This window comes from Herpailurus yagouaroundi, unplaced genomic scaffold, assembly GCF_014898765.1.
Source record: "Herpailurus yagouaroundi ecotype Mexico unplaced genomic scaffold, PumYag 198, whole genome shotgun sequence".
Taxonomy (NCBI): Eukaryota; Metazoa; Chordata; class Mammalia; order Carnivora; family Felidae; genus Herpailurus; species Herpailurus yagouaroundi.
This window is the reverse complement of record NW_024412429.1, coordinates 8,952,949-8,978,219: the sequence shown is the minus strand read 5'-3', so window position 1 is coordinate 8,978,219 and position 25,271 is coordinate 8,952,949. Positions and strand designations below refer to the sequence as shown.

General features: G+C 46.8%; 1 protein-coding gene across 1 annotated transcript in view; it reads left to right on the top strand.

Annotated features, from left to right (window-relative positions):
- FNDC1 (fibronectin type III domain containing 1) overlaps positions 1-25,271 on the top strand; it is a 107,601-nt gene that overhangs the window by 28,744 nt on the left and 53,586 nt on the right. Inside the window, exons 3-6 of the mRNA XM_040448737.1 lie at positions 1,497-1,583; positions 2,026-2,094; positions 18,273-18,479; positions 23,743-23,841. Of these exons, the coding sequence (XP_040304671.1) occupies positions 1,497-1,583; positions 2,026-2,094; positions 18,273-18,479; positions 23,743-23,841 (462 nt within the window). The remainder of the gene's footprint in view (positions 1-1,496; positions 1,584-2,025; positions 2,095-18,272; positions 18,480-23,742; positions 23,842-25,271) is intronic.

Sequence of the window (25,271 nt, the reverse complement as noted above, 5' to 3'; positions counted from 1 at the left end):
GAGTGTATAGAAGGGGCATAAGGGGGGCCATATTTCCTTCTTGGTAATTCCAGCCACACATACATTTCTCTGAATCCTTTCCATGTCAGTATCACCCTAGAAAGTCCAACTACGAGGTTAAATGGAGATTCTGTTGGACCGAAGGCACGAGCAGGGTCATATCTGCTTGTTCAAACCTTAGGTTGTTAAGATTGCTGCAGAGAAGAAACACATGCAAAAAGAGAGCCCTAGAGCCCACTGGAAAACAAATAATGCCTCCCAAGTAACTCACTGATGAGTTAACAGGAGTCAGAGACATGTGGATTACATTTCTTTGAAAATACGAATAACCTCAGGATGAAGAGAGAAAGTGCCTGGCGAAGCATGATTTTGCGTTCTGTCTGGATCTAAAGCATTTTCCAGTTGGTCTGGCAGGTCGTGCCAAACCCTCAATGCCACCAGGCCCTGCCTCAGTCAGACAGAAGTCACACTGGCCTTGAGCACAGCAGGGATGCTAGAGGGCATCACTGTGTCGCTGTTCCTGGACCTCTGGCCCGAGAACTAAAGTTCCTTTGCAGGAATAGTCCTCACTTTGAGAAATGTAATAACCGTTATTGTCTTGATACAACTAACTCTTACCTCTCCAGCCTTTGGCCCCTCACGTGCCCGCACACTTTCGTCTCCTCAAGGAGTTCGCACCTTCACTTACCTTTCGCAGTAATTTATTTTGAGGAAAACCAGCACTACTGGAGTTTTGCTTTCTGAAGCTGCACGTTTGGGGCGCACTCACTTGGTAATGTGGCGTCTTGGCTTCCCTTCCTGTTCCACTGACTTCAGGAGCTCAGCCAAAGAGAGCATCGCAATTTGACCTTGACCCCTAGATGCAAGTCAAAAAGTGGAGCCCAGTTATTTCAAGATTAGCATTTCCAAGATTCCAACAACTGTTTTTCTAGATATTTGTTGAAATAGTCAAAGACAGCACACAGATCTAGTAAAGGGAGTGTGTTACTGGGATAAGGGGAAAGTTTCACGAAGCTTTATGTGTGTTGCAATGAAGATTTCCCATGTGCTAAATTTTATGAGTTCCACTGACATTTTCTTACTGTTTTTTGGAGATTTCTGTTTGGAGCTTTCATGGAGAGATATTATTGGCAGTTACTGATAGCATAGGTTAAAACATCTAGTTAGCAGACAGTGCATTTCTATTTCCTGCATTAATTTCACATTAAAAAACTCAAAAGCTTTTCCTGCCTACTGCTCACGGATCCAGGCTTATTACACATGCCATGTACTTTGTACTACAAATAAATTTTGTGTTCTTTGGGTCAGGTGTATTTTAGTTACATGAGAGGAATGTTAGCGATAGCAATTAAAACAGTGAGAGAGAAAGCCGTAGTTAGACTTGTCGCTTAATTCAGATTTCTTTATTTGGTTATATATGAGGAAGACGGTTAGTGAATCGAACTGTCATTCGTGGAGATGTGAAATGGTGGCTTGATATAAACCATATGTTTCAGAGCCGGGTGTAGTGTACTTTGTGCTGGTTACTGCAGAAAACCACAATGGAGTGAGCCGTCCAGTTTACAGAGCTGAAAGCCTGCCTGGTAAGTCTTACCTAGAATTGGAGGCTGTCTTTTTGTTACTTAGATTGGGAGAAACATTTCTCCTTGCTTTCTCAGGTCTACACAAACGTAGAATCTTTAAAGAGTTCCCAAACAGGAATTTTCTTTTTTTTTTTTTAGACTTGTCTAGCAAGCTGAAAGATTGAAAACTAGGAGAGATTCGCTCCTTCTTTTAAAGTAATTTGAATGTAGGTCATTCGTGTTTTGTCCTATTTTTTCGAGCACTCGTTAGAGTAAACCACGTGCAAAAGACCAAAAAGATGTGTTGTCGATAAAGCGTATGTGCCTTGTTACTGATGTGGCCTGAGCAGATCCTCTGGAAGAGTGTTGAAAAGACCATTAAATATACGTTAGGGCTGCGCAGAAATGTGGAAAATCCAATCGTTCTTGTTTCTAACTATGAAGTTGCATTTTCCTCATTTAGGAGGTGAATGGATCAAGATTGATGGTTTTCCCATTAAGGGTCCAGGACCATTTAATGAAACCGTCACAGGTACCTCGTGCTCCTTCGGTTCATGTCTTCACTGAGGCACCGTCTCGCAAGAGGGTGGTGTTTCTGTCACACACATGTGCTCACCAACCTTCATTCAGTTCCCATCGCTAAACTAACACACATGCCACACGGTTTTGGTCAACCTGCTGTGCACCTGATGGCCCAGACTGCAGCCATTGTTGCTCATTTCTCACTGTTCTTTCATGTTCTGGAGTGGGGAGGTGTCCGCGTCCACATCTGGGGATACTGTTGCACTGTTAACAGGCAAATATGGTGGTTGAGATGGCAGTCCTGGCCTGATGAGGATTGTTACAGCTCTTTTTCCTGTGGATGGCGTAAATGAATGGAACCCACCAAGCAGTGGCTTTTATTGGCTCATATGCTGCCTGCATCAAGTCTTTCTCTGTTTTCTTGTAACCATGGGATATTTTGTGATATGTTAGAGAACCTGCCTTCCATCTCTGCTCCATATTTGTATATATGTTTTATCATTTGGATGTTGCTGTTGTCTAGTCATGTTGTTTTACTTGTTGAGAGAAGTGTGTACATTTCTTGTATGTTCTCGTATGAATGTGGTTGTTTTGGAGTGTGGTTGGATGATATCCCAAAGGCGATATGGCGAGGAAGTGTATATCATTTTCATGACCCATGTTTTTAAGTACATCAGTCTGGTGTTGTTGTTGAGAGGAAGGTGAGTACTTTGAAACCAATGACCATAATCTGCTTCTCAGGTCAGATTTGATGGGTGTAGGCAGCTTCAAGGTCCCTTTTCCACCAGAAAGGGGTGGAAAAATGAAACAACCAGAAAAGGAAACTGGCTTTCCAGGAAAGGTGATATGTTTTTGTTCCAATATGTTGGACTTGTGTTGACCCCAGGGGTGATGGAAGGGAGACATGTTAGAGGTGATTACATGTGAAGGGATGAAATTTGGAAGAGAGAAGTAAGAGACAGACATGCATTGTGGAGTCATGCTCCAGAGTGAGAGTGCAAGCAGAGAGTGTATGAGGGTGACAGGAGAGACAAGAGCAAAAGCCCAAGGGTCAAAACGGAGAGGATGATGACAGTAAAGTAGCCAAGATGGTAGTACACCTAGGAATATGCAGAGTAGACAAGGGTGTTTATTCCTCGATTGTCTGCCCCTGAAGAGGCACATGTAAACTCTTTGCTAACAGAGGTTCAGTGCCTTGTATTTGAATCTTGTATTTTAAATGACCATTTTATTTTTTATAATCTTTCTGATAAAGTTTTCTGAATGTCAGTGGTTTTAGAACAAATAGTTTTCTTTTGCTTTTTCTTAAGTAATGAATTCCTTGTGCCTTCTTTAATAGAAGTGTGTGTATGTATGACCTTTCTCTCTCTCTGTGTGTGTGTGTGTGTGTGTGTGTGTGTGTGTGTGTGTGTATGACGTGAGCATGAATTACCGAAATGCTGGGAATTGGGACTCATGGACAATCGCGTTCCAACTCATTATTGGTCTTATGTACAGTAAGATGACTTAACCTCTCTCTGTAGAAGACTTTGTGTGCCCTAGTTGCCAAAGAGCACACTTCTATAATACATAATAGTATATTTGTTATACATTATGATACAAAAGATACTGGAAGAAATTAGCTGAAACAATTTACAGCATATGCTGTAAAGCAGAATTTTTTTAATGAATATCCAGAATGCATAGACTTGGCGACAGTGCTCCAGAAAAAAAAAAAATCACATTTCATTGTTATTAAAATAATAAGAATAATTTATGAGAAGTGATCAAGAAGTGATCGGCATGCATCTACACCTTTTTTTATAAGGCTTGGAAAATACTATGCTGCTGTTCTGAGGAACGGTTAATAAATTATAATCCTGGTAGTTAAACAAAAGAAGTATTCTGAATTCCAAGTATCTTCATTCAAAAGAAGGGATTTGTCCTGGCGATATTGGCAGACATTGGCATTGACTCCTGGGGTGAGGTCCCAAGGGTTCCCTTTAGTGCTTTGACTGGTGACATCCCACTTTAGTCTAGTGTTTTATTTGAAGCCAGAGGGAAATCTATTCTTTTGCTTTGCTGGAAACAGTAGTTTCAGTTCAAATTCCAGAAGGCCTCTTTATGCTGCTGAGACCTATTTTGACCTCGTTATCTTTCCTTAATTATTAGATTCATTCATTTAGCGCCATTGGTTTTGCCAGCATGTCTGGATGCTAAAGATACAATAATGAAGAAGATAGACAAGGGCTTGCCTTAATGGAGACTGTAGTCTAGAGGGAAAGAAAGACAATAAACATATAAGCAAAACATAATGCATATAATCTGTATTAGTTTGCTAGGGTCGCCATAACAAAATACCACAGAGGGTGGCTTAAACAATAGATGTTTATTTTCTCACAGTTCTAGAGCCTGGAAGTCCAAGATCAAGGTGTCAGCAGGCCTGATTTCCCCTGAGGACTCTCTCTTTGGCTTGCCTTTCCTCTAAGAGTGCACATTCTTGCTATCTCTTTGTGTCTCTGAATTTCTTCTCCTTAAAAGGACACCAGTTAGATGGGATTAGGGCCCACCCCAGGGGCCTCACTGTAATTTAACCACCTCTTAAAGGCTCAGTCTCCAAATACATTTACCTCCTGGGATAACTGAGGGTCAGGACTTCAACACGTGAATTTGGGCGGGGGTGGGGGTGGGTGGGGACACAATTCAGCCTGTAGCATGATCATAAGTTCTTTGAAAAGTGAACAACATTGAGATCTAGAATAAGCAGGGTAGGGGAGCCCAGGAGTCGCAAAGATGGTGACGCCAGGCTGAGATGCTATGGGGACCGCGGGGGTGAGCGTTAGGAGGAAGAATGTGCCAGGGCCGACTTGAGTGATTCTCAGACTGGTCGCTCGTCCAAATCTGAAAACCCAGAGGACTCAGAAAGTAAGAGGACTAAGCAGAACTGCAACTCCCTGGCAGAAATTTCAGCTATCTTTCAGCTAGAAAGTTCTCTGTGTATTTAAATGTAAGATCCCTCTCACTGAGACTTAAACCCATATTCCTCTGTTTAGTCCCCAAGGAAGAGAAGTCCCAAGTCCACATACTGGATCTTATTATTTACCTCCCCTGAAGACTTCTTTTCTGAAGCTGTTTTAGCTTTTTTTACCCCCTGTTGACTGGATGTGGGGTCATATGGTCTGTGCAAAGCCAGACACTGGGGTTGGGACAGGACCATGGCCCAACCCTGATTCCAACCAGCCCAGCGACTGGACGCGCAGGTCAACCTGCCTTCCCCAGGCTCTTCATCTGGAAAATTTTAGTTCTCAGTAAGATCATATGTATTTTTTTTTAAGTTTATTTCTTTATTTTGAGAGAGAGAGAGAGAAGAGAGAAGTGGAGGGGCAGAGAGAGAGAGGGAGAGAGAGAGAGAATCCCAAGCAGGCTCTGTGCCGACAGCGGGGCATGAACTCAGGAATCTTGAGATCGTGACCTGAGCCAAAGTCAAGAGTCAGATAGATGCTCAACCCACTGAGCCACCCAGGCGCCCTGGATCATGTGTATTTTTAATAAGGTGATGGTTTTCTAAAAATCGTCATGCTGCCCTTAAGCTATGGGGCCCAAACTAGACATAATATGGAGGGAAAAGTCAGATTTGTGCCTCATATTTTGTTATATCATATTTTAGTTCCTGAAGCTTGCTCATTTTGTAGACAATTAACTTATAGCTCAGACTTGAGCCCACAGTTCTCTGTGGCCATTCTCAACCAACACTGGCTTGGTACCTGACCTCCAGTTTGCTCCCCAAATACAAATAGCATGTTGGCGCTAGGCTCATAATGGCCTGTCCACACTGACATCCTCCATGACAGTGGCCCATGTGACAGCTTCACCTCATGCTTTCCAACTGCTGCCACCTACCACCTGTGGTAAAGCTGCTCCTCTCCACAGTCATCTCGCCTCCTCAACTGCCTCGCTCTCCTGAGCTCGCTTTCAGACCTACTCAGGCTTTGGGTCCAGAGACACATCCCATTTCCACGGTCCAGAGCCGTCTCCTGGCTCACTTCTCGTCTTATCCTGGTCCCACTCATGTCAGCACGGCCGGCCCCCTGACAGAGGGACAGCCTGAGTGGCCTGCTAGTCCCCACACCACCCCCCCCACCCCCCATCCCTCCTGCATGTGATTGTTGAGCCTCGTGGGAGAAGCAGAGAGTTGAGCTGATCTGCACCATTGTCACTCCTTACCGCTGGTTAGCCAACTCCACGCGGGTCCTCAGAGCTGCTTGGCTGTTGTTCTATGTGCCCTAAATCCGGCTCCTTCCTTTCTTCCATGGGTTGGGCCAGAATGTTGCCACTTTGCTCAGGCTCCTCCCTTTGCCCGTTCTCCTCTCGCTTTTAGCCCTGCTTCCCTCCTCCCTGGGAAATAAAGGCCATCAGCGTGACACCCCTCCTCTTATTTCCTGTGACCTCCAAACTCTCATCTCCCTTCCCTCCTCTCGGCTCTGAGGGGAGCTGCAGTCTGCACGTCTCTTCAAGGCTGACTTCATGCACGTGAAGCTGCTTTGCACGCATGGTCAAGCCAGAGGGCAGGCCTGGGTTCGCATCCATCATGGGAGCCCCGACGCTCCCCTCAGTGCCTGCCTCAAACAGCTGATACCTGCTGTTGAACAGGTGTCCAATTATTTGACATGGAAATGATGAATCAGGAAGCCATGCGCCCCACAGTTTGGCGTCTTCCTGCCCTGGCATTTCTTTTCATAGGCAATACCTACAGGCATATGAGAAATGGGTATTTCATAATCTAGAAATACGAATTCTCCCCTTTTCTATCAGTAGCTCATCAAAATGAGCACTGACCTTCAGGTGTATTTTCATGCCAATTTATTTAAATGTGACTGATGTCGAGCGTGGAAACTCTAACCCTGGTGTGCGGCGATGGGCTGTTTCCTGACCTGTTGACTTCAAGCCGCTGTCCCCATCAAGCCGGTGTCTCTGCCCTGTGCACGGCTGCCCGGGCTGCCCAGGACATTCCCAGATCCAGATTCCTCAGCTGTAACATGCTACACTTGACAAGAAGTTTTTAGGCTCCTTTCTAAGAACTGTCTCAGGTTCTAGGTTTCATTCTACGGTTCCTTTCAGCTTTGAAATTTCGTGAATTTTGGACACTAAGTGGATTGATTCACCACTTTTCATGGATGATTTTAAGCTTAGCAAGCGATTGGGAATCATTTTTATTACTGAGAAATGGCTCCGAGCCTTTCTCTCCACCCTACTTTGGCTGTTTTAGGTCAACAAAGTCAAAAATCCTATTAGCAAAGGGAGAAACACTGACTTGGAGTGTCTGGGTGTTGAGTGCGTGCCCAAGGACACAAAAGTGCACAGAAGAAAGAATTGTCTCCAGGGATCCACTGAAAGTGCCTCCCCCAACGGCCCCCTCGTCTGTGCTGCCCTCCCCTTCTCTGTGTGTGATGGCAGGAATCCTGCCACGTGGGCCAGAAGACACGCGTCCGTGTCACTCTGGGTAAAGGTGCCGGCACAACCCACCCGTGGGCAAATCACACACAGTGCTGATTATCTGATTATCCATCAGGTAATGCTGGAGCCATACCATGGGGCTGCTCTGTGCCAGACTTAGAGTAGACTGCAGTCCAGAAATTTTTAATTAATTATGATCAGTTGGTCTTTTTGCAAGCTAGTTTCCATTAACGTCCCGGCCAACGGGGGTTTAATAATGTCTGTGGCATTATTTCCTCGGGAGCTTTCTCATGCCATCATCAGTTGTTACTAAGTACGATTTGCAGGGCAAAAATCAATTTCTGGTTCACAGCCCGGGTGGTGAGCTCCTCAAGGGCTGGGTCCTTTGATTTACTCATTTTTTTTTTATGTTTATTTATTTTTGAAAGAGAGAGAGAGACACAGAGAGAGAGAGAGAGAGAGAGAGTGAGGGGCAGAGGGAGAGGGAGAGGGAGACACAGAATCCAAAGCAGACTCCAGGCTCTGAGCTGTCAGCACAGAGTCTGGCGCGGGGCTCGAACTCACAAACCATGAGATCATGACCTGAGCTGAAGTCGGATGCTTTAATCGACTGAGCCACCCAGGCGCCCCAATTTACTCATCTGTTTATCTCCAGGGCCTGGGGCAAGCACACAGTAGGTGCTCCATAAATGTTTTTTAAGCAGAAATGCACTTGGAGGCTGCTTCCACTGGGGGGCTGTGCCCTGGTATAGGAGATGAGCAGTGACGAGAGCTTCCGCATCACACAGCGCCCTGTCAGGAGGCCAGGGTCACCTCTGCCTGGTTCAGCCGCAGACGCTGGGGTGGTCCTGGGCCGGCCGGTGTGTCGGCCACAGAGCGGTGTGGTCGTTAATCAGAGATCCTAATTCTTGCCTTCTGTTTCTTGGAATGATATTGACTGTGTCTGTGGATTGGGATTCCTCGAGGCGGCTGGTCTGTGAGACGAGGTGGGTGCACAGTCCCTCTGCTGTGGGGTTGCCTCTCAGTCCCTCGGAGGCACTGCCCGGAGACAGGTGCCTTCCTCTTGGGGGCTCCCAGCTCTTTATCAGAGTGACTGCTTCCAAGTCGCCTGTCACATTAGGGGGGAGACTTCCCTAACCTTCCGGCCCGTTCTTCAGTAATGAGAGAGTAGGGCGTGGAGGCTTGTGTGTGGAGCTGTGTGACTTCTCACGTGGCTGGATGTGCTTGGGTCAGATCCAAGCCCTCGGGGGTTCCAGCCCCCACAGGTTTCCCCTGGAAGGGAGTCAGGAGCCATCACCACCGGCCTTCTCTGACACCAGGGCTTCAACCAGCCTTCTGTGGCGTTTCCCCCGTATTGATGAGTAGGATATGTGCTCATAGATTTTCCCCTTCCGTGAGTTGCTAGGAAGCCAGTGGCCAGGAGTGAGGCTGTTTGCTGGGGGTGGGCTGGGTGCTCCCTTCAGAGCCGGTGAGTGGCTGCTCCAAGCAGACAGGGCAGGGCCGAAAGCTGGAGAGATGAGCTGTCCCCACGTGAGTGGCCTTGAGTGAGGGGCTGCTCTCCCTGCCTTCATGTCCTGCAGTCATTACTAAACCCAATGCTTCTGACAAGGTCAGCGTCCGGGGGGCCAGGTGCCGCTCTCTGACTTCGTATCCACCGTGGCCTTTTCTTTTGATGTCTGAGTGGAAGAGAGGGAGGGCGTGGCCCCTGTGAGGTCGCCAAAGAAGGATGTGCTCATAAGGCAGGATCCCTGCAAATGCAGATCTTAGTCCTGAAAGAAAGCCCTTTTCTCTTTTAGCTTTTCAACCTATTCAAATATCGTAACTGGGTCTTCCATTTGCAAAGGGCATGTTGGGTCACAGTAAGAAGTTGAATTCTTCAGTAGCCACTCAACAAAAACATGGTCTTCATTTCCAGGGAACGAGTGCATTACTTAGTTGTCTACTCCCGAATGAGAGCGATGTAGATGAGCTTTAAGACTAAAACAACTGAACCAAACAAACCTTTGAACTGGGACATGATTTTCCTCAGAATATTTCCCAGTCCTTCGTCTTGGCCTCCATAGTCTCCGTGTTACGCCACGGGGTGAAGAAACGCCAGAGGTCTGCATTTCAGCCGCTGAGGAGGTCAGAAAAGGGCCGTCCCCCCTTTTGCTTTTCTGTGGCCCTCGTGGGTCCTCAGGAAGTGCCTCCGGAAATGACGATACCCCCAGAGGGATCTAGAGCAGATGCTTTCAGTGACTGTGACTGCCCATCATGGATGGAGGAGGCCTCCACAGCCGGAGAAGCTCCCTGGATCCCCTCACGCTGTGTCCGTGGGGCTGGGCCAGGGGTGGGCTCCCCCCAGGCTCCTGTCGCAGGTGGCTGAGGACATCGGCGGCTGGTGGTGTTCTTCAAGGCTTATACAGGACCTACTGCCGTGAGTAGGAAGCAGACCCTTGCTCTGCCTACACAGTAAGATGGTCAGCTTAGTGTGGGGAGAGATGCCCCTCGAAAGGCTTAGGATCTGTAAGAACTGAGGAATGTGTCCATGCAGGTGGTTGCTGAACCTCTTAATTCTTGTGCCGGTGGCCGGGCTTCATGACCAACTTGTGCAGGTGTCACTCATGTAGCACTGGCCGCCATCTCAGGGTGACCTGGCATTTTGTAGCCCTGGTCCTGTGGGGTGAAATCGGTGGCATAAAGTACTTTTCACTGATATTCTTTGCACCTCCGAGGTCAAAGTCAGCCACCGTTTGACACGTTGGATAACATCCTGAAGCTGCTGACGCACTAGTGGTTCTTGGGGCTTCTAAACCTGGGGTTCTCGGAATCTGGAAGTCCATGAAGGTATAGGATTCACCGGCCATGTCCACAGGAAGTGCTTTCTTGATGATCAGTCATTCAAAACGTTACTTTCTAGTGTAAAACAAACACCAAAATATTAAAGAGTAGTCTGCAGAATTGACGTGCAATTTTGAGATAAAGTCTGCATAAATTGCCTTGCTCCTGGCTTCTGGGATTGTGCCATCTGCTTTTGCTGTTAAGTAAACTCTGGTGAAAAGTTTGAGGAGCTATACTAAGTGATAACGTGAAACGAACAGCCAAACAAAACAAAATGGCCACAGCTGAGTGGTCCCAGGATGGCGGAAAGTATTTGCTTTGTTTCTGGGACCATCCCCACTGGATTCCGAGTGCCCTATTTTAGGGCACCAGTGCTGGCTGCCTCACACAGCCTGTGGGGTTCTGACCACACCGTCCTTTCTCCATGCCATGCCGAGAAGGATGCCCTGAGGCTTGTCATCTGGTGACAGCCTGGACATCACTGCATCATCCCAGGGAGCAAGAGAGAAGAGTTTGTGAAGACCTGGACAGGTCCAGGGGGCAGGAGAAAGCTTGACGGAAGACACTTAGGTTGGTTGATTTAAGAGTTAGTGTGAGATGTTTTATAAAGGTTCTTTAGGGTTCATGATCCATCACAATGTTAGTAATTGGCATTGATTAGCTTGGGGGAGATCAAGGTTGTTTTTCTTTCTTTTTCTCTTTTTTTCTTTGAAGATCTTCTGTCTTCTCCCAAGCCCTGAAAAGGCAGTAAGGATCCAGTGCCTCCAGGTGTGGGCTTAGGGCCACCACTCTAGTGTCTCTGAAGGATGGAGAGATGTGTCTAACTTGCAAAAATTCTCTCCTTCATGTTCTGAATGCTTCCCCGGATGAGTCAGGTGGCCAGGCCGTCGGTGGTGCTGCCCAGGTCCTGGGCTCTTCATCAGACGGTCTTCCCCGGAGTGCTGAAATGTATCAATGTCAGGGGAATAGTGTGATGAGTGTATCCTGATGGGACAGATGGACCAACTTCTCTTAAGAGCAGCCGGGTCCTTGGGGTCTATGCTGACATTTTCCGTAAGTGGGTGTCCTCATGGTGTGGAAGTCACAGGCAGTGATTACTGGAGCTGCAGACCAGATCCTTCACGTGAGGTGTCTGTGAGGCACCAAAGGGACCTTCTCCCAGGGCAGCCGCCATGCTGGCCGCTGGTGACACTGACTCTATAACCACCGGGAACTTCTGAACAAGAACGAAGTGCAGAGAATCAGAGCTACAGATCCCACAGATCAGGGTTCCAGCCCAGCTTAGTGCCCCTGCTGTCTGGCTTTGAATCCCCCCTTAACCATTCTGAGCCCCGCTTTCTTTGTAAATGGGCCGTTATTGGATTATTGTGAGGACGTTTGTCAAATGCCTTCTGCCTGGTAGGGATCCAATTATCTTACGAAGGTTGGTGACATGGTGACAGACACTATTCCAAAATAAAGAAATAAGACAGTCTTTTTCTGGTTAAGTAATTCTTTCTTGTTAAAAATATTTTCTCACTGTCGTTAAGTTGTTAGTAATAAACTGTCAAATAAAAATATTTGGCCTATCACACAAAAGCTTAGTAGTCAAATCACTGAGGATGTTTATTGGAAACGAAAACATGGCATTAAAAGGACTTCAGAGGAAGAACTGCCAATGTGGGTGTGTGGAAGGAGAGTTTTGTGAAACATGCAGAGGTGTCTCAGGAGATTACGTGTCAGAGCTCGCCCAGGAAGGAGCCCTTGGCAGACAGAGGTGCTTGCAGACCTATCTTGGCAGATGTCAGTCAGTGCTGGCCTGGACCTATGTTAGCGACAGGGAATCCATACTCCGAGTGGGGACAGCAAAGCCCATGTCCTGTCTCTGTTCTGGCTGTCCGCGGTTCATCTTCACACCCCTCTAATGCACGTTTTCTCCCCTTTTCCCATCCTGTCTCGTCCTTATCATGTTTATTCATCAAATGTGCACGTAAGCTTTGGACTCTCTGGCCCTGATGGGGGGTGGGGGCTGGGGAGTGTTTCCACAAGCCTTCCAGGTGATTCCGCCCCACACTGCCGTGTGGGGGCCACTATACTCTAGCCTCACAGGCTGGACCTCTTCTCGCTGGACGGACTGGTGCCCCCGCTGGCCTCGGGGGTCTGATGTTTGGGGATGGTGGGGAAGCTGCCTGGGGCAGAGGACGAGTGAGCACACAGGCCTGCCCTGCGAGGCCGTGGGAATGGGGATAAGAGCCATTTACCTTTATCTTTGTGAGGCCTGGAGGTCAGGGATGTGGGGTGTCAAGTTGGTCAGTGGAAGAGACCACTTAAACCTGGTCCTCAGAGCTGCGCACCGAGTGACACCTCACACTCTGCGGAAAATGAGAATGTCCTGGTAGCTGAGGCCAGGCTGAGGAAAGTGGTCCCTGGACAGCAGTGGCCACGGACTCTTTTAGGCCAGCGAAGAGTAGGGACTTGATAATTGTTAGATGCTTTCAGTTCATGGTGCAAAAAGGGGTCTGGATTAGACCACCTCGCATTTGAGAAGGTTTTCAACGTAAAGAGTCTTTGGCAATAGGGCATCTTTTGCTTTTGTCTGGTTCTTTGCAACGCATTTTCGCGGCGCCTCCTGTGTGCAAGGCATCATGGTGAGCTGTGTAGCGCGAGTGTGGCCCACCCATCCAGTGAGTCTGGTAAACGAGGAATTTCATTTTTATCACAACTGCACACACAGCTAGCAATGAATGTGTGCTTAATATATGCCAGGAACAGTTTTAAATGCTTTTTGTGGATTAATATTACAAAATTTGACATGCTATATACTACTTTACAGAGGAGGAAATGGAGCTTCAGTGAATATTCTCAAAGTCACACAGCCAGTGAGTATCAGACTCAGATTCAAACCCTGACTTTAGAGTCTGTGGAAACCCAATTCAGAAGCAACCATGTTTAACTAGCTTCGAATTGTAGATGGGCAGAGCATCACGTTGGTTTTTTAAATTTTTTTCTTTGCATCAAGAGCAGATTCTGAGTCCATGTAATTTCAGAATATTTGCCAATTGGTGTGGCTGGCAGTACAGGTCAGGAGCGATGTCCTAATCCTGTTTGACTTTCTGAGGTCTGCTATAATCCAGATGGTAATCGTTGACCTGCCAGGTAGATGGTGTGTAATTGATCGCCACAGGTCTTCTGTTATTGACCAGTTCTGAGTAAGATCTACCTGGTTAGGTTGTACCAGGAGCAAGGGAGGGATTGTGTCCCGCCAAGGTTAAAATACACTCTGCACTGGTCAATGTGAACGGGATTACCCGTGGCAATTGTGACTTCCTGTTTTCAAGATAAAAGACTTACAGAGATTTATTAGAAAAATTTCACAGGGCTTCTGTGAAGCTATCACATACAGCTTAGAGAAGACACCGAAATAGTTTCATTGCAAGTAAATGTGAACCATACGGATAGTTTTGTTTTTTTTTTAATGTGTGCATCAGCTTAAAAGAGAGTTACCAGATGATCTACAAAAGATCTATGAAAGATGTTTGATGGTGTGAAGGACCCAGCATATTAAAGAAATTTTCAAAATACCTGAAAAAAAAATTATAGCTGGCGTTTCTAAAACCAAGGTTAGAAAAATGGAGGGCTGTGTTGAGGGGGGTTAGAAAAATGGAGGGCTGTGTTGAGGGGGGGCATTTTCACCTTACTCTGTGGTTTTCAGAGTCTGGAACGTCCGTGTGGTGTGGGAACAGTTCTCAGGGCAATCTTTGGTGAGAGGCCTTCTCTTGTTTGTTTGTTACCTGCTGGGTATACTGTCTGGTCCATTGAAACACACGCACGCCCACGTACACGCACACACCACGTGCGCGTGCCCACACACACACTCTTAGTGCCCACTGTACGAGGCATTATACTCATACCCTGAAGACGGCCTGTTCAGTTCTGAACCTTGCTTGACATTCGTTCATTGGCAGACGAGGTTAGGTGGTTGCCGAGGTGGCATATGGGGTGAGGGGAGAACGTAAAGGGGAGGCGTCTAGTTAGACAAGATTGGAACTCGGCCCACAGTGGTGGAATTCGGGTCTCCACTGGGCACTCGGTAGCTGTGCGGCCTTGGGTCAGTGACTTCCTCTCTTTGAACATCAGTTTTCTCTCAGGGATTATGATGTCTGTCCTACTTACTTGGAAGCTCTTGTAAGGACAATTAAAATAAACCATGTGAGGGCTTGGGATAAACTGTGAAGGTCTGTATACAGTAGGCAGTGTGGTTGGTGGTTGGGGCTGGCCTCAGCCCTGTGGTTGGTGGTTGGGGCTAGCCTCAGCCCCGTTCCCTGTTTTCCCCTGAGTTCCTTGTACAGCAGGCTGAGCCTCCTTCCCCAGCCCTGGTGCAGAGAGGTTGGACAGCAGGTCGGAGCCAGGGGTGAAAGCCCATACGATCTGAGGGGGCAGTCACTGTCTTTGCCACTGGGCAGTGTGGTGGATAGTTAGTGGGCCTTGCGTGGGTCAAGACAGAGCCACAGGCACCTCAGGCAACAAACTTGTGCCGTCTGAGACTGAACTCTTTGTCCTTGGAACCTTACCCCTTCCTCCTCCTCAGGGACTCTGTCACTTTTCCTTGTTACTGTTTTGTCAGTATTTTACTGTTGAGTGTCGGGGGTTATTTGTCTGGAGCAGAGACCTGCCACGTTCCCCAAGGCCCAGCGGTGACAGTGCACCCTCCGGGAACACTTTCCACTGTAGCACGCGGGACATGGCTGGAAGCGTCCCAGGCCTGGAGCAGAGCTCCAGGGCAGGGAACAACCATCTCTGTCCAATAATTTATTTTTTAGCTGACTCCTGTAAGACCCATGTGTGTGTTTTCAGTACATTTGCCCATTTTGCTGGACATCATCCCAGAACTCCCGTGCTGACGTGTTGCTTTCTGCAGTGGTAGGAGCATCACTGTAGGCCGCAGAGGGCTTTAGACCAAGAGCTTGGGGTGGGTGAGTAACACTGAGAACAGTCAAATTGATAACAGCACCATGGACATCTGTCCGGTTTACTGCCGCTCCTCGAGAAACAGACTGTGGCAGCCATGGTTGGGTGGTGACCCTGTCATTTCCACCCAAAAAAAAAAAGCGGTGCAAATGGCCTGTGGCAGCTTGATCTAGAGTCATTTTCAACCCCACATCACTGAGAGGCGCCCTTGAAGAGGTATGAACTTTTTATAAAAGTTAAATAAACATCATATGTTGTTGGCAGAGATCATTTTCACCTTTTACACTTTTTAAAAATGTAGTACCAACCCCTGCCCAATGCTGGGCATCCTGTGAAATCAAACCCCAACCTCAGGTGGTTCACCCTCAGAGAGTCTGTGTCATTAACTCATGAGAGGATCTTCTGTTAAAATGGAATTTCATGTGTGTGGTGACAGTTTGCATTAGAGGCCCACGGGTAAAAATGACTTAGAAGATGTAAAGACAGAATGAAGCAAAGCGTTTTGCTTCCTGTAAAATTTTCTTTCTTGACTTCTATGCCCATGCTTATGGCTCCTTTAAAGTCTATTTCATCACTTTGCACAAATCTGAAAATGACATGAACACTATTCCTGAGAAATTAAGCTTGGTTATATATTTTGTTCTGATGAATGTCCCCCCAAGATTTGCTAACTTTAAAAAACAAACCAAAACTTCATTGTTGATAAATGAGACTGAACATGCTGTTCCTTATTCAGATTTTACTTTTATATGTGTTGTTTTATAAGACATTTTCCTCAGTATTTAAAAAAAAAAAATCTTTTCACTGTAGCCCCACACAAGGTCTGTTTGCCAGTGACCCATGCTGTTGAAGAAATTCATGTCCACCTCTGTGACACCGTCATCTGTGAATAACCCAAACACTTAATAAGTTTTGGCAACCTGGATCTTTCTAGAAACATGGGACATCGCATTGTTATGGGTATGAAGTAAGAGATCCCCACTGGGAACTCTTAAGAATAACAAATCATAGCCCTGGGGCGCCTGGGTGGCGCAGTCGGTTGGGCTTCCGACTTCAGCCAGGTCACGATCTCGCGGTCCGTGAGTTCGAGCCCCGCGTCGGGCTCTGGGCTGATGGCTCAGAGCCTGGAGCCTGTTTCCGATTCTGTGTCTCCCTCTCTCTCTGCCCCTCCCCCGTTCATGCTCTGTCTCTCTCTGTCCCAAAAATAAATAAACATTGAAAAAAAAATTAAAAAAAAAAAGAATAACAAATCATAGGATTAATATAGGAACTCATACAGTTAATCAATGCTGTGCCATTAATGAGTATTAGTACTGAACAGTTTTGGCAAATTATTTTCTTTTGAGCTACTTAAATGAATATATTTGTCTTTCCATATCATTTGGTGGTCCTTAATTTTTATAGAGGCTAGTCCTTGAAATTGAGAGCCTACCTCTTAACTTGGAACAAAACGGAGATCAGTTTGGTATAACCCCAGGAAAAGTTACTCGATATCAGGCTGCAAGTTCCATAAAGTTACTCCCTTGACTACACTATTGGGCTAAAAACAAAAAATCTTAATAGTTACTACTTTGAGGGGCACCTGGGTGGCTCTGGTGGTTGAGCATCCAACTCTTGATTTTGGCTCAGGTCGTGATCTCAGGGATCGAGCCCTGCGTCAGCCTCCATGCTGAACATGGAATCTGTTTGAGATTCTCTCTCTCTCTCTCTCTGTCTCTCTCCCTCTTCCCCCCCTTCCCGCCCCTCCCCTGCTTGCATGCATGCTCTCTTTCTCAAATTAAAAAAAAAAATTACTACTTTGCATATTGGGCAAAATATTTATTTTACCATAACATGATATTCTCTAAGTAGTCTTTAGGAATGCAGGTGCCCAGTAACTGAGTAGGTAACTCCAGCTAGTGTACAAAAGAATATCCCTTTTGATTACATTTAAGACATTGGAGCCATGTGTCTGGCTCCACTAGAATAGAATAACCATCCACTAGAATGGTTATTCTATCCACTAGAATAACCATCTCTAGTGTCTATTTGTGTTATTGAAACTCACACTAACTCGTGACATTAGATTCTGTTTCTATGTCTTTGCTTAGCTAAGAATGTCTAAAACACTAGTCAGAATTACTAATGGGCTAATGTAGGTTGAAGAACAATACCTGGGAAGACCTGGCCTCTATAACCAGAATGACACGTATTAGCCTAACCGTATCCTGATGCAGGGCTAGAATGTGGCCCACTGTCAGAAACAGGCGGTGTGGTCTCCCCAGGGCCCCTCACCCTTGTTCCCAAACTTGTCGGCTCTTAACTGATGTAAAAACAAGACTCGAAACACTAAATACTGGCCACCAGAATGCATTGCTTTGAAAAAAGTGAACAGTCAGAGCATTTCTGGAGATCGGCGTTTAGCAAGAGGATTTCTAGGCATTGATGTCACGAGAAGGAAAGAGCAGAGACTGGGGTGAGCAGTGGGGTTTACCTGGCGGGGCAAGGCAGCCATGAAAGAGAAATTACAATAAAAAGCAGAAGCCAGTTAGTATTTAGCTCTTAGGGGTTTAACCGTAAAGACAGGGAGAGGCTGTCTTTTCAGCCTTAGAGAGGAGAGCTTCCTGGAGGACAGTTAGAAATAGTACCGAATTGCATTTCCTATGTTTTTACACTGACCTTTAGCTCTCACCGGAGAATATATAGTTTTGGCCTTAAGAACTCAAAATAGGTGAAAAAGGACGTTGTAAAACATCCAAGATTTCTGGCTGGCAGCCCCACAGTGGTATGTTTCCACTTGAAGTTCTCGAGACCTCTCGGTCCGAAATGCGGGGAGGAACATGTGAGTGGAGTGTCAATACCGTGGGGGAAATACGTTCCTCCTCGAATGCGTTAACGAACATGGAGGTTTCGAGCACAGCTGCCAGACTTTGGACTGACTTGACATACTCAATGGTTAAGTCTGAGGGGTGTACTGTTTAATAATTTCTGTGTCATGTCCTCTTTAAGAAAAGGAAGTGCCAAACAAGCCCTTGCGCGTGCGTGTCCGATCCTCAGACGACCGGCTCTCCGTTGCGTGGAAGGCACCACGCCTGTCGGGAGCCAAGAGTCCACGCAGATCACGGGGTTTTCTTCTGGGCTACGGGGAAAGTGGCCGGAAGATGAATTATGTTCCGCTGACAAGAGATGAGCGAACACACGAAATTAAAAAGCTGGGTGAGTTTAATGGTAACTGATGTTTTGATGACCGATGCAATCTTGTCAATGTTTAGAAGCTCGTTCATGACAGAAAGGTACATGGTAGGCGTAGCATTCATTTTCCAGGTATTGCGCTTCTTCTGAACTGAACTCTGCAAGGTCTGCCCTCCACGCCTCTGCCCTTCAGCCTTCCGTTAGGGGCAGGCCAAGGCCTCCCCTCCAGGTGCCCATCAGTTCCTTGAGTTGGGCCATTTTTCTGGACATGAGAAGGAAGCTAAGGTTTTCTCATCTTGTCTCTGTTTCTACCATTTTGTCCTTTTTTTTTTTTTTTTTGTAATGTTTTATTTATTTTTGAAAGACAGTGCAGGTGGGGGAGGAGCAGCAAGAGGGAGACAAAGGATCCAAAGTGGGCTCTGCACCGTCACCCAGAGCCCGATGCACAGCTCAAACTCACGGTCTGCAGGATTATGACCTGAGTTGGACGCTGAACTGACTGAGCCACCCAGGTGCCCCACCGTTTTGTTCTTTTAAGCTTTGTCTTAGATCCCAGGACACTGGAACTTGGGTCCTTTCAAGATGAAATGTGGTGGCTGCTGATGAAGGCTGCATATCAGGCCTGCCTTCCTCCTTCTCTGCAAACCTTTATTGTGGGACGGAAGCCTTGGCCACGGAACGTGGAGAGATTATGTGCCTTGTTCTTGCTTGGGTGGAGGCCTGACCTTTGCTGCCTTTACTCACGGACAGGCCCGGACAGTGGCACAGGCCATAGTTTTAGAGAGGCAATGCTACAAACTCCTGCCTTTCTCCCCCTTCCCTCACGCCCCCTTATTTACCTGATGAGTTTGGCTGTCAGCGTTGGGTAAGCGTGAGTTGCCCTTTTTGTGTCCTCCACTTGGGGGGAAGCCAGGCTCTAGAGAGCACATGGTCTGCTCAGCTCCTCTAGGCCTAAGTCATGTAGAGCCCAGGGCTGCTGGGCAGGACGGCCCGCGTGATTCTAGGGCTCATTCCAGAATACTTACCCCATGTTCTCCAACATTCGCACCAGCAATAAGTATATTGGCCCCCCACTACTTATTGTCAGTCATTTCCTAATTGGGTCAGTACTCGGGCCAGAAAGGGGGTGTGATTTATTGGGCCCTCCCACAAGACTCCTGTGGGACCTGGTGGTCTCTTCACTTGCATGCCAGGCTTCGCTCAGCTTCCAGCACCCGCGAGATGGGCTGGAGGTGGGAGGGAGGGTGGGCTCCAGGCAAAGGAGCCCACGAGGACACGGAGCCGTGTGCCGTAAGCAGTGTCCCTGGTGAGAAGGCAGTGGTGCTCGTGGCTCCTACTCAAGTCTTCTGTCAGACACGACACGGGACAGGCAAGTAGTGGGAAGTGAGTCTGGCGAGACAAGACGGAGGAGTGGAAGAAGGAAGGGAGAAGAGAGCCCAGAGGGAGGGTGCCAGGCTCACAGGAGTGATGAACAGCGGTCGGGGGCTCAGTGGCAGTGGAGGAAACAAGTCAGCCTCCTGCTGGCCCCAGGCGCCTCAGGTGCTCCGAGAAGACAATCCGCTCTGCTCGGTGACCACATATTGTGGAGTCTGGACAGGCAGCTCTGAGTTCCTCAAGACTTTCAAAGCCTGGCCCCCTGGGCTGCACGGCGGGCACTGATCGGGGCAGATTTGATCCGTGTGGAGACACCGATGGAAGGCCAGGCTGGATTCCCCTTCTGCAATAGCCCTGAAGTCACCGTCCTGCTCACTGCTCTCTGTTCAGCCACCTGCTGAAGACTCTTGGAAGAGCCTGGTGGGTGTTCTGTCAGGCATAGCATCCAAACCATCTCGAAATACAGACTCCAGACCTCTGCTCCCGTGCCACTGGCCACCACACGGGGTCACAGAAGGAGATGGACAAGTCTGAGCCGTGGGTGCTTTGTGAGGCTTCAGTATGAGCAGTGAGGCCTGGAGCTAGAGGCCCAATCACTCTTTGGTCGTCCATTCTTGAAGAGCCTACCTCTTGCCATTTCTTGTGGTAAAATGGCTCTGTTTTGGTGACACGGGCCAAATTCTACCCAGAGTATCAGCAGAAGAGTGGAGTCTGTTTTTACGTCCTGAGACTGCAGGGGGCCTTTTTTTTTAAGTGGGCACTTTTCACTGTGCTGAGCCTCTCACAGACACCACGCAGTAAGACGTCGGTCAGTGTGAACAAGCGTCTCATCTGAGTGGTTCTGCTGCCTCTTGATTTGCTCGGTCATGACCCCTGGCTCACCTGAGGGCAGAAGAAGGATTTGTTTGCTGCTTCAGCTTGAACAAATGTGGGACCTGAGGTCAAGGATGGCTCCGGCCTCAGCCTGATGAGCAGTGTGGACCTCCTGTGCCTCAGCTACACCGTGTTAGCTTTTGAATTTTCACCAAACAAAAATGTGTTGGACTTGCCGTCGTGAATGATCCCAGAGGCTGCCGTGAGGAAGAAGAGGTCTCCCTGGACGCTAGCTCCAGCACGGTTGGGAGGATGCCGTGAATTCCCGGGGAGATGTCGCAGCGGGCCTGTTGTGTTAGGAGATGCCTGTGTTCTCATTTTTACCAGAATTAGGATTCTAATTCTGTTCATAAGCCAGATGCCATGTAAAGCGTGGTGCCTGCAGAGCATGGCCACACATGAAGGAAACTTGTGGAAAGGTGGGCCTGAGGTCCCGTCAGCAAAAATCCTGCCTTCTGAGCCATTTACGAAACACCTTACTGGGCATCCTCTGTGTCAGGACCCGTGGGGTTCTGGGGCCCCAACAGTCCCTGGCAGGGACAGAGTGTCGTGCAAGTGGAGGCAGAGGTGCGGGCACAGGAGGTGGGAAGTGCTGTGGTGGGCACCCAGGGCTCAGGGGCCAAGTCCCCTCCAGGGAGGCACAGTGGCCCCGGGCTAAGGAGGCGAGAGAACAGAGCAAGCACCAGAGCTCCCGTGCGAGTAATGAAGGAGCGTATGAGTTTGGGCTCCCTCAGGAAGTGAGGACAGACAAGTCTGAAGTCCAGACACCTGCGTTTCTGGTGAGTCACATGCCTGAGGTCAGGCTCTGTGGCTCTGAGGAGGGGCGGGGGTGCCTGGGGTCCTAGGGGGCACTGGGCTGGTGATGGTGGGATCAGTTTGGAAATTTTATTTCCAGACTATCAATAATCGGACACAGAATGGAGTGTTTTGTGATACCAGTGAGGCTTCATTGCTTTTGTGAAGAACGAGTTGGTTGCTCCGTAGCCGGTGCTTGGCTCTGGGCCCTGCTCCCTCCTCACCCAGAGGAGTAAAACTTGGGTGTTGGACTGACCACCTAGTCCATGACCTTGGGTGGGTCACCTTGTCCCCCTGATCCTGGTTCTTCATCTGTGAAAAGGAGACTGTGAGAGTAGCTTCCTCATGGAACTTTTGTCGGGACTAAAGGAGTAACTGATGGGACATGCCCAGCATGGCAGAGACAGACCCAGACACGTGAGCTGTCCCGCTTTACTCTTCCTTCATGATAATCTTGGGCCAAGTTTAGTGTGGAGAGCTTGCAAATCAAGAATCTGGGCACTAAAAACAGTCTCGGAACTTTAAGAAGTACATCGCAAATATGTAAAAACGTCAATTGTGGGAAGTTACTCATTTCTTGGTGGCTCTTGATAAATGATGGGTCACATTTTTTTATGTTTATTTATACGTGTTCCCGGGTTGTGAGGTTGGATGGCACAATTTTTCTTTGTTGACCTTGGGCTGCTTCCTTTGTCAATAGCACCAAGAAATTGATCCCCTGAAGGGACTTCTCTCTGGAAGCTTAGTTTGATGCTCTATGAATGCGAGGGTTACAAACTTGATTCTTCCCTTTTATAAAACATATATTTCAAAATTCTATGGTAGAGTAAGATGTCAGAGCCTTAGCCTCAATAATAATTTATCATCCCAGCATGAGTTTTACCTGCTCTCTCTCTCTCTCTGTAAGTATGTATGTATATGTATATATGTGTGTATATATACATATATATATTTGTATATACATATATATGTGTGTGTGTATATATACATATATATATATATATAGAGAGAGAGAGAGAGAGAGAGAGAGGAGAAGAGGGAGAGTGGGGGTGCTCAGATTGTCAAACATTGTCCCCTTTCCCTGAAACGTGACTAGTCTATAGCAGTTTAGTTTACATAAGTAGGTTTCTCCACGTAAGGTTTTTGAACACTGGTCTCCTTTTATGTTTAACTGACATATTGTTTGTAAAAACAAAACGTTTGTTCTCCCCTTGCTGTGAAACTTTGCAATCCCTGAAAGCAGACCTCTAGTGTTACAGGTTTCTGTTAGGATCTCAGTGTCCCTTCTGCTGATTTGCTTAGGTATTACCTGATAAGATTGTTGTCTGCACTAGAAATATATCAAATTGCCTCATTTTTACTCTTGAGCTGATCAAGGCTGCTACAGGAAGCTTGGTTGGAAGAGCCTGGAGTTAGGCATTAACAACTCTGGATTTGGAGACAACTTTGAGTCTTTCTTAGGGGCATGGCTTTGGGCAAGTCAACCAATTTTTTTCATGGCTTTATGTCCTTATTTATAAAATAAGAAGGTCACATTGGAAGATAATGAATGAAGACTTCATCTGGGTCCCAGACTCTATGGTTCCAAGGTGCTTGAGAGTTACAAGTTTTATTTCATCATTGTATTTTTTCCCAAATAAAGTTTTCAAGTTTAGATTCGGTTGGATGCTAGTGGGCCCAATGTCCAATTAGGGGAGTGGGGTGGCGGGACCTAACTTAAAGAACAATCCAGAAATAAAGGGTATGTTTAAACTCTTACATTTGCTCTTAATAAATCTTTGGAGACTCAATTCTGAGGATGTCGGTTTCTAAGGGCCCAGCATGCTCTCTGGACTGCTAATCAGATACACTCGCTGTTTTTGTCTTGCTTCCTTCTTTTCGATGACAGAAACAGAGTGACCCCTCTTTCTATTTTGGAGGTAAAAAAGAAATTGAGGGATTTCTGTGGGTAAAATATACTATTCTTTTCTTTTTTAAACATTGCTCATCTTTCTTCAATTTTGGTGAGATAGAAACCTACTTCTCAAGAATTATAGGTAACCGTCACTCCCACATTTTCTAACATAATAGTGTTCTTCTTGAGCCTAGTTCTTACAGTTCTTGGTCTCATCTTTAATTGTCTAGAAGAAATTGGAATGCCCCCAGAAAGCCAAGATTGGTGGTAGGGGTGGGAGACGCAGACAATGAGGGTGTGCATTCCGGAAAGCCAAGTGCAGAGCCTCATCCCTTGCCGGTTGGTCCACAGCCTCGGAGTCGGTGTATGTGGTCTCCCTGCAGTCCATGAACTCACAGGGGCAGAGTCAGCCTGTCTACAGGGCTGCCCTAACGAAACGGAAGATTTCAGGTATGTTTCCAAGGACGCACCTGCTCAAGTTATGGTCTGTGTGAATGAGGTCTTGTTTCCAAATGATGCTGGCTAAGTGACAAATTAACTGGGTGTCATTCAGTGTGAAGGAAACAACAGGGCTGGCTCGGCCACATTTCAGACAGAAGTGTGTTTCTTTTATACTCAGAGCCTACAGAGTTCTTCCAATGAAGCATATTTCTTCGTGTATTTTGAATGGCTTCTCTGTGTGGCAAATTTGCCGTGATAGAGGCAGCCAATCATTTGTTCCATTTAAGGATCCAGTCTGATCCAACATCAGTGGCCCTTGGGGTCAGACTGTGAACAGAGAGGAGTAGGAGTAGGTGTGGAGGGGGCAGCGTGCAAGATCTGTACTCATGCTCATTTCAGCTAAAATCACCGAAACATAGCATTGAGAAGAGGAAGAAAAGGTAGTAGAGGCTTTCTCATAGCCTGATCATTGGTCATTTACCAACAGAGGCTTTTTTCCTATGTCCATTCACAGGTGGTTTTTAATATTACTCACATACTAAGAAATTACACATACCTATTCTGGATCCTGTGCCTTAACTTAAAGAGGCAAATCTATAGCATGATTATTTTCATGAATTCACAATTAATTTGTGATTACAATAGTATATTGTGGAATAGACATTCTATTACTATGTATAATACAGTAATAGAATATACTATGTATAATATATGTATTATAATTTTATATCTGTGATGATTATGATTGTTTACACAGTGTAACAGAAGCCTCAAATACACGATGTGGCACTTTTATTTTTCATTATTTGTTGCTATAGAAGAAGTGTCTCCATCGCTTTTCTAACAGGCTAATTATTTCCACCTTCCCCTATTTGTAGCATAAGCCACATCCTTTTGAAATACCATCCCTTAAAGGTGAAAAGAAAAAACAAAATAAACAAAACCTCCAAGAGACTAAAAAGCAAAATTGAAACCTCTTAATCTTCATTTATGGTAGAGATTGAACAGAACTTCACGAAGAACAGGCTTCGTGACTATGATGTATTCCACTGGAAATCTGCAAACTGAAATCTATTTTATGTCTGAGTGTAACTCTTTATCTGTCTTGAAACCACATTTTCTAAAATGCGAGGACATGGAACCCAGTGTGATTTGTACAGTTGTTTGAGCCAGAATTTTGTTTCATGCCACGATCGCCAAGGAAGTGCTCTGGCTTGACCTTTTCTCCCCCCAAACTTTTGCTTCCTGTGTGATTTCCCAGAAACTTACAGTATGTGTTAAGAAAACACTGAGTTGCTTGGAGAATCGTGGACCAGGGCAAAGCATCCCTTTTGTACTGTGCTGTATGTCAGCTGGATTGGGCAGCTTTTCAAGTGAACTGCCCATTTCTTAGACTGTGTGTGAGAAGGACAAGAGTGGAGATTTTAGTTTATCTACAT